Source organism: Pollicipes pollicipes, unplaced genomic scaffold, assembly GCF_011947565.3.
Source record: "Pollicipes pollicipes isolate AB1234 unplaced genomic scaffold, Ppol_2.1 Scaffold_5724;HRSCAF=6776_pilon_pilon_pilon, whole genome shotgun sequence".
Taxonomy (NCBI): Eukaryota; Metazoa; Arthropoda; class Thecostraca; order Pollicipedomorpha; family Pollicipedidae; genus Pollicipes; species Pollicipes pollicipes.
In genome coordinates, this window is record NW_023596746.1 from 52937566 (window position 1) to 52947224 (window position 9659).

The following is a 9659-nucleotide window of genomic DNA, read 5'->3' on the forward strand; positions in this document are numbered from 1 at the left end:
GTACAAGTACCATGCCATCACTTGGGCTTTGCGACCCGCTGAACTGACGTTTGACAAAGACAGGTGTAGCCTGTCTTTCACCCGACAGAAGAGGCGGGTATCGCGGGAATCAGACCCGCGCCTCTGGCAGCAGATAATGCCACGTAGAAATAACGACTGTAAACGGTCTTGCAGTAAAATGATGACGAGTATGAAAGTTGAGTTGTAAAGTTTAGCATGTAGCACTAATGCCGCTTATAGGTATCGGCAATATAAGTACTTTTGCATGTAGATAAACACCGTGGAGATTTTTTTGGGAGAGAAAAATGGCACATACATGGTTTTGAAGTACGATTTTTGTTACGTGGCACTAATGTGGCGCATACGTATTGGTAGTAGAATCAATGACGCGCTTTAGTAAATGTTGTACTAGTTCTGCATCAGAAGTAATGACGGGCATATGATAAGTTTTCAAACATGATTTTTGTGCGTAGCACCGATATCGTTGAACACAAATAATAGGCCTACCTGACGCCGACCTGATCACATACTTACAGACGCCACAGAGAGAGTTGGGCGCGCCGCGCACAGTAAATGTGGCCGTTTCCCCTGGCTTCACCTGCTTCTTGTTCCATGACACGCTGACCTGGAACAGGGCAGAGGTCACTATTGGGTTAACACACTTTGACACAACTGACCTCCCCACCGAATCACACCACCGGGGCAGGCAGCCATTAGCGCTGGAAGATAGCGACATGGTAGAAGCGTGACGATGGAGCTAGTGGCTACCATAAAGATCAGAGGGATGTCAAGGTCGAGTAGTGATGCGCCACCGGTGGACAGTGGTCATAAGAGGAACGGCAGCGCTGCGTTACCGTGATTTGAGAGAGGGCTGTGATCAACGACGAGGAAATCAAAGGATTTCAGCATGAAACGAACGAACGCGATTCTTAAGTACTCACTTCCGTTTACAGCAGCCAGCCTGTTAACAGTATACTCTGGAAATAAATAAGTTTTTATCGGTGAAGAACACTGAGAAAAATGCTACTACGTACCTGGCTCTGGAAGCAGTTGGCTACTTTGAAGGCCTTGGAGTCCGACACGATCTCGCCCAGGGAGTTGACGAAGTAGACAAGAACCTTAAAGACCGGCGACACGTCGAAACCCAAGGGGACTCTGATCAGCCCCCGGGAGTCAACGTAGCTCTGACGGATGATCTGGCCTCGCGTCATGATCTAGAACGAAAGGCTTTGCTCACAGTCACATCCCATCCCCCAAACCTATAATCCCACAACCCTCAATCCCCGCATCTAAATCGTGAATTTACCCTCGTATTAATAATAGGATCACCTTAATAAAAGGATCACCTTAATGGTAATAGGATTACCTTAAACTACATTATGATCTTAGTTGGAAATGTCCAGTTTGATTAATACTCAAATTGCGTAGTTGTTAAAGTTGGCGAATATTGCAGTATAGCTTGCGCATAAATGAAGCAAGGTAGGGCGCCACAACCACCTACACTTTTTCGCAAAGCACAAGAGCTCACACGAACGTTGCAAAGTGTAGCAAAGGTTCAAAAATCTTGCAAAAGCGGTTTACGGGTAAAGGAAGCAAGGTTCTGGGGTGGTTCTAGGAAGGTCCTAGGAATCTCCAAGCTATAGGATCACCTCCGATGCGCTCACAAGGCGCAAGAGACCCCAGAAAGAATGCAAATAGCAAGTTCCAATTGCGTCCGCTTCCTGCTGCCATGTCATTTTGGTCGCGTTTCACGCAAAACCCTATTGCAAAGCTACATTAGCTTTTAATGCTGCGACTGTTTTGCACTGATAGTTTCTGGATCAGTGGTCATGTGAAGAACAGGGTGGTGCGGCGCTGGGCGCTGAAGTACTCATCCCCGAGTCGCTGGAAGGCAAATATGACACGTTTTACCTCGATCTCAAATATGGCGGGAACGCCATACGTCGATGATTTATATGCGTGGCATGGCTAATAAAAAACAATGAGTAGTTTAGTTGGCGTTTCTCGTTGTAGAGAATATTAAAGCACGGTATCCTGCATCATAAGCATCATAGGTCTTGAGATGATAGTCATCGCTAACCTTGGACTTCAGTGTATTTGTCTTCAGTTAGTAATCTGCTAGGACGTAGCGATACTCAAAACTGCTGAAGAAACATCAACCCGAAACCTTGGACCTGTTAACGACATACGTATTGCTCCGTGTTACACCAGCATCAACAAGCAAAACGAATATTCAGTCATCTACCACTGTACAATGTACGACTAGTCAGAGAAGTCCTCCCCCCCCCCCCCCCCTCCTCCCATAATTGAAAGCCGCCGTGCGAGAAACCTTTTAGCTTGATACGGTGAAAGCGCAAAAACTTACAATCGCGCAGAAATGCGTCTTTAATTAGATTATGCAGCATGTAGATGTTGCTTTTGTCAAGGACGTTCAGTGTGTGGTTCGTAGAATTACGCTGAAAACCCAACTTTCACGCACGTACTGTCCATGAATGAATGCTCATAGTGTAAGAGTCGTCTTGAAAAGGAGCGTGGAAACTGATCGAAGCGTTGAAAACCCGATGAACTTTAGGAATACTCTATATCCACAGACCAAAAAGCGACAACAGGAACATAACAAGCGTCGAAAAACGCCCAATTGGTCATAAGGGCTGAATTTACTGCTGTGTACAACCAACAATGCGTGCAATGAAATCGGCGCTGGAAAGGCTACAAGAAATATATATATACATATATATATATATATATATATATATATATATATATATATATATATATATATATCGAGTGTATTTCATGACTGCGGTGGGGATGGGGATCGTTCAGCTTGAACGCAAATATGAAATGTGCATTGATGGAAAGAGGGACGTTTGAACCAGATTTTGATTGCGCTCAAGTTTGGGATCGACGCAGTTGTGTCAATCGATAAGTTACTTAAGTGACCCTTAACTGACGTCTCCTCAAAAGCGCGAATTTGAAAAAATATGGGTGTGGGTTTTTTGCATGCCGCTTGTCATTTCTAGCAAAAAAGGGACTCCTGAAGAGTGGCAAGTCTCCCAAAACAGAGTCACGGTTTCCGAATTGATCTTTGGTTGTACGAAATTAAAAGGAGTGTTGCATACCTGTTAGGAATTTTATTAACTGATCTAGCCATCTTAAAGATCATTCGGTGCACTTTGCAGCTCCCTCTTTCTCAAGACCTAAGCCTCTTTAGTATCTGATTTACACGTTCGCGAATATGTGCAGGGTATTTCGGGCACACTATTTCAAGGTCACCCAAGCACCCATACCATAATAATATGCCATTGTAATCCTGCCACCCCATTGGCCATACGGCAATCAATGTCAATAAAAACATAATCGTCAAGTTCTTCATAGCTGGCGTTCGTGAACACGACTTCCAGGTATGACGGCCGTCCATTGGCTCACAACCCATGTTCTGCAACGTATGATGACGATCAGTCAAGTACATATTGGAGAGCATCTTTACTAAATAGAGAAGTTGGTCTGTCTCGAGCAGTCTTTCCCCTTGAAAGCATCACAAAAGTTATATGTGAGCTTATTTTGTAATATCTGCTGCTTGCTTCAATATATTCATTTATTGAACACCTCCTTTTAAGGGAATGTTCCACATCTGAAGATCTTGAACCAAGCATCAGGCATGACACAAGATCACTTCTAACCGTTGGCATACTTGTTAAGTGGAAAAGACTGCTCTTAACAAAGCTCTTTGGTTGGTAAATATGGTCCTTACTTCGTCATTGTTTGATTACGTAATCATGTCTTGCAAAACATAGATTGAGAGCCATTGATGGCCGTTATATGTTGAAATTGTATTGTTCGTGGCCTTAATCGCCGCACGCCCAATGAAATGGCAGGTTTTGAATGAGGCTATTGTGACGTCATGGATGCCAAGGTGACCTTGAAATACTCTCCCCACTTTCGCGGGCCTATAGCTCAGAAACTAGAGCGGTTTAGGTCTCCAGAAGCGCAGGGTTGCGAACTGCACCGAAAGGTCTTCGGGATGGTTATTTCCGCTCAAAAACACATACAAAGATATCATACTCCTTCAAGATTCCGTTACCTGACATCGTAATATTTATATTGAAACCGGCCTATTATCCAAAATTGACTTATTCAAATACACGTATGTTCACATATGGACTATGCCCAGTTCGCCTCTCCGCTTACCATATACGTAAGTTGCCTATTTCCTATGTCGAATGTCCTCTTGACCCTCAAGACGAGGGACCCACTGCATTTCAAGTCGAAAGGAGTCTTCACCACTTCTATGGACATAAATGAGTTGGATGGAGAGAACCAGATTTTCAGCCTGCTGCTGGCCGTCGATGACCTGATGCCTGCACGCAGTGCCTTCACCTGTAACACAGTTGCGGCCGTGAAACCTTCCAACCTTATAGTTCACGTGGTTACACTGGTTGCGGGAGATGGGACCAAATCTCTGGAGTCAATGGCCGTCCTGTACCAGAGGAATTTGACCCTACACGGCAGTTTAAAATGACATTTTCCCAAAAATGTTTTGCAAACTCTGGCTCCAAATGGCGGTTTTCAATGTCCCAATCATCAATGAAAAGATTGCCAGTTTTGGGCTTGTCTTCAGCCGTAATGCTGTGGATTGGTGTGCTACCATGATCCAAGCACTACAACCATAAAATGGCTTCCCATGCAAACCAGGCAAAGGCCAATAATTGGTGAAATAGTTAGAACGTAACTAGAAAATAGCTAGTGAAAATAAAGATGAACGTGATCCGGGAAGTATAAAGCTACTGTTAACGAAATTAAAGATGAAAATAATCCATCAGGCTGATATGTATGACGGCCTAAGCCTGATCACCCTGGGCGGAATAGCGACACGGCATTGAGTTATGGAGGCATCGATGTCCCACGACAGTACCAACACCAGCGCCCATTCAGTCTTGATGGGAAATGAGGAGCATGGACGCGTCATTTAGCTAACTGCCATGTTGATAGTATCGCAGTTTGACGGCCATAGCACACAGCGCACGTGACACGTACATTCACATTCACATTGACGACACCCAGGTCGAGCCCGGGGATCCTGAACTTGATGCGGCCGTTCTTGTCGCTGTCGTATTCGCGGCACACCCGCGATCTGCTTTTTGTAGGCACAATGTCGGTCCAGATGATAGGCAACCGAGCGTACGAGGCGCTGACGAGCTGCGCCTGCGGACCGCCAATCCTGCCGGTCACGCGTCACACTGACGTCACAATGACGTCACACGCGTCAGGCTGACGTCATGCCTATGACAGACTGGCATCGACGCATATCAGACATTGCAACATGCCGGAATGGCCCAACAATGACGTCACACGGGTGTGGCATTGACGTCAGACCGCCGCTTGATGCACCGTACATCGCCTTGTATGTTTCGCGCTTCTAGCACGCATTGTGTAATAAAGGCGTATGCCAGAAAGGTGTGTGAAAGTGAGCTGTTTGTTCACATCTGAAATAGAAAAGTGTGGAAACGCCTTTTCAGTGCTGAAAACGCGAATCACTAATAAGGTGCTGAGCGTACAATGTCGTTCCTCGTCAGTTGAACCCTTCAGCAGCTCATACAGCTGTAAGTTGAGCCGCGCCCGACCGGGGAAAGTTGACTTTGCTCCCGTGTTTTTTTTTCAGTACAGGTCAAATACGAACGCTTGCAGCAAAGCGCAATGCATAGTACCAATTCAGCTATCAGTTCGGCATGTTTTCTTTAAATCTGAAGTTTTGATGTATCAAGACCCGTAAGCTACGTCAGGTCAGCCTGTACAAAACTTTGACTGCACTTAACTTGTCGCGAGTCATTTGTTATTGCTCAAACTTTCTATGGTAAAAGAACATAACAATGCCAACAGTTGGCTCACTTTCGGTTGTCACGGAAATGCAAAGCCCTTGACCAGAAGCAAAGTTAATCTTTTATGTGTTTTTCGAAAATAATGCGGATTTGTAGTTTTGTGTAGTTTTGGTGTTAACATACGAGGAAAGAGTACTGACTTACATGCATGCCCATCATATGACCGCGAGCACCTGATCTTGGCTGGGGCCATCACCTGCCTCGAAGGGGACCTTCTGCAGTACACATGCTGGGTTAAAACTGGGTAGTTCTATTACGTACTTTTAGGCGCAAGATCTGAATACTCCATTGAAAAAATGTTGTGATATCACTGTAGTGCATAATGAGATTTTAAAACAGCCATGTAGCGAATTCAGGGTCATGTGTGAGAGGCCAACCAAGGCCAACGACTACGTTGCCAATAGTGGAGAGGCTAGATGAACGGGTGGCGACGCGCATAACCACCCCCCTTATCGTGTTTGCAAGGCTAATGACGTCTAATTTCATAGACCAACAAATCTGTTTTCAGTTCATTAAAAATACATGACAAGCGTCGAAGAGACTAGATAATGTAGACAACAGCTCTGCGACCATGAGTGCCTGCCAGGGGCGCAGCCAGGGCCTTGGTTAGGGGGCACAGCTTGACAAAGTGCCCCCTGTTGGTAAAAGGACCCCAAAAAAAACGCCGGATATACCCATTTGTTATTGAGGATGTGCTTTTTCCCAGAGAGAGAAAGAGAGGAGAGTAGGGAGAGCGAGAGACTGAGAGAGAGGAGTGAGACTACGAGAGAAGAAACTAGATATATAGAGAGAGAGAGAGAGAGAGATATAGATAGAGAGAGAAGAGGGGAGAGAGAGAGAGAGAAGAAAAGGGAGAGAGAGAGAGAGAGAGAGAGAGAGAGAGAGAGAAGAGAGAGAGAGAGAGAGAGAGAGAGAGAGAGAGAGAGGAGAGAGAGAGAGAGAGAGAGAGAGAGAGAGAGATATATATATATATATATATGTATATATATATGTATTTCTGTACATTTATACATGTATATATATATATATATATATATATATATGCAGTACATACTTAAGCCTTCTATAACTGGAATATAGGCCAGGCGCTACCCCGAGATCAATTCTTCCTCAAGCTTATAGTGAATAAACTGACAAAATTACGCGTTAAATGACTCGTCAGAATTTGTATCTGGATTTTACAGAAATGACAAGGCTTCCGCAAATGTTGATTATAAATCAAAATGGTCAACAATTTGGATTAACTGTCTGAATATCTTCAACATTCAGTCAGAACTGGTAAGTGGTACAAATTATGTAACTTAGTTATGAGCATGCGCGCTCGCATATCTTGGAAATAAAAACTGCACGCCAGGCCTTGCCGCCTCCGCAGGCCATGCAGCGTTGGCCCCGCGACTTATGTTAGGCCGTGGTCAACAGGTGGGCGGAAATGGTGACACATCTGAAAAGCACCTTTGAGAGCTTTTGGACACCAAATCGTATCTTTAAAAGATATTCAGGGCGTATATATCACCTGCGTGGTTTTAAGATTGATGACAATAACGTATTAGTTTTTACAGTACCGCGAAGTAGTGCTGGAATCTGGTGGTGGAACTGGAATAGTAGAGGTAAATTTTAGACTTGTGTTGCTATAACTGTTAAGCTGTTGAGAGGACATCCTCATAGTTGTAAACAAAATCGCCCAATGTAATTCCTGGACCGTATGAATTGGTTTTAAAAGACATTCAGAAGCATTATTTTACCGTGGTTATTATTGCGCGCTCGGCGCCCGTCCCCTGGCGTTACCTGCAGCGGGCAACGCCGGTCGGCTTTACGAAAGCGACGACCCAAACCATTGCTATCCTTGCTCCCCAATATAACGGGCGAGTCATTGGGGCCCCATGACGTACTCGGCTGCTGGGGCTGTATCGCGCCGCCTGCCTCTCGCCCTGGCGGGAAGGACGGGCATCGTGGGGAATCAAACCCCATACCTGTGGCTTCCCAGACGTGCAGTGGCTAACGCAGGCGCGTGAACCACTACACTGTCGGCACCGGGCGCGCAGGCTCAAATAGTTTGATGATATTTGCTTCACTAGTCGATTCTGCAAAATAATGAACATTCGTAGGGAAACATGGGATAACCTTGCACGCTTATACGCTTCGTACTCATTTCGACCCACGCCATTCAACAATAATGAAACCCTTTATTCTTTCCGATAAAGGGGCTCCCTTGGGTATAACACTACGGGGCACATTGTTGTTCCCGGTCAAGAGCTGAAGGGCCATTCTGTCGCACCGCGGTTGTTTTCCGGCCGTCATTCTGGCGACACGGAGCGGCATCCCCTGGCCGATCCGGACGCCCTTAGAGGGATATATCATATCATATCGGTCCGCTCCCTGACGCGGAGTCCTTCTGACCCGCGTAGTTGACCCCGGATCGATGCATGAACCGTCATTAACGAAACAACATGCCTGCCCACCGCAGGTGATCAAATAACTGGCAGATGTACTCCAGTCGGGCTTAACGGGCCCATGCTGGAAAAGGCTGGAGAGCCCACCGTTCGGTACTGGGGGCCCTGCCTGGCTCACGACTCTTTCATTACATCAACGTGAGCACTCATCATAATTTTTATGTTTTCTTCGCTTGTCAGAAGGCCCGACTAACGCAAGAGACCCTCTGCTGTTCAGGCTCGCGTCCCTACCCCTGTTGAACAAATCTTCCCCTGACCGACTCGATGTCGCTTGTCGACGCAGAATGCCCTGTTAGGTATTGTGTGGCCTTGAACGATACAGGAGTCCGATCGATGTACATCACGGGCCCGGCTTTATCCCTGCTTGGGAAACGGGCCCCCCGAGCTCAGAACAACACGGAGCTGACTGTTGCTCGTGATCTCTGGCCGAAATAGAGGAACACTGCCGCAGGGGTACCCATCTTTGGAAGAGATCCTCTTACTGACATTTGAGAACATGGGCATGGGCTATGGGCTATGGGCTTGGGTCCTTAATGTGACCTACAGCCAGTCCTTCGGACCCTTCGACCATACCATCGGACATTTGATCTTTGGTCTCGAAAGACCCTTCGGCCCCTTTTCGGGCCCCCTCAAACACCGCTCTGAATCGGGGCCGCCTGCCGCCACAGGACCCCTGTTCGGCACTGTCGAACCGATACAGGAGCCCGACCTCCAACCGACACAGGAGCCCCTCATTGTGTCAGGGATCCCAAGCATTGTAAATCGCGGACCCGGTCTCGTTTCTGCTCGGGAAATGGGTCTCAGGAGCCCAGACGGACATGGAGCCGACTGTTTGCTGTTCGTGGTCTCTGACCGACCTATACACCCAGATTTTGCGTGGGTTCCTAAAACGGTGCATCATGGTCTCTGACGGATATTTCAGGTCACGACCCTACGGATCACGATTATTGATGTGACTTGCAGCCAGTCCTTCGGACCCTTATGTCTTCCAGCTGGGCCTTTGATTGTCGGTTTCGATGGGCTGCCCGGGCTCCTCTTCAGGCCTCATTAAACACTTCCCTAGATCGACTCGGGGCAATACAGGGCCCCTATTAGGGGTTGGGGGCCCCGAGCAATGTAAACCGCCGGCTCCAGCGTTGTCCCTACTTGGGAAGTGGGCCCTGAGGTCCATGCTCAAACAGAGCTGTGCGTCATTGGTGGCGTCCGACCGAAATATGGCCTTTACCGGCCCGGTAGGCCCCTGATCAGCGCTCAGGGCCCTCTGGCTGTTATTTGAGTGTCCGGTCTTGCGGGCCGGGGTCCCTGAATGAGACCTCTGGTTGACTTTTCG

At 47.0% G+C, this 9659-nt stretch overlaps 1 protein-coding gene across 1 annotated transcript in view; it reads right to left on the reverse strand.

Annotated features, from left to right (window-relative positions):
• Nucleotides 1–5390, reverse strand: part of LOC119103925 (alpha-1-inhibitor 3) — a 28223-nt gene extending 22833 nt beyond the window's left edge. Inside the window, exons 1-4 of the mRNA XM_037227627.1 lie at nucleotides 5038–5390; nucleotides 4192–4380; nucleotides 1035–1214; nucleotides 535–625 (exon numbers count right to left, since the gene is read on the reverse strand). Of these exons, the coding sequence (XP_037083522.1) occupies nucleotides 535–625; nucleotides 1035–1214; nucleotides 4192–4299 (379 nt within the window). The 5' untranslated portion in view covers nucleotides 4300–4380; nucleotides 5038–5390. The remainder of the gene's footprint in view (nucleotides 1–534; nucleotides 626–1034; nucleotides 1215–4191; nucleotides 4381–5037) is intronic.
• Between the last annotated feature and the right edge of the window lie 4269 nt (nucleotides 5391–9659).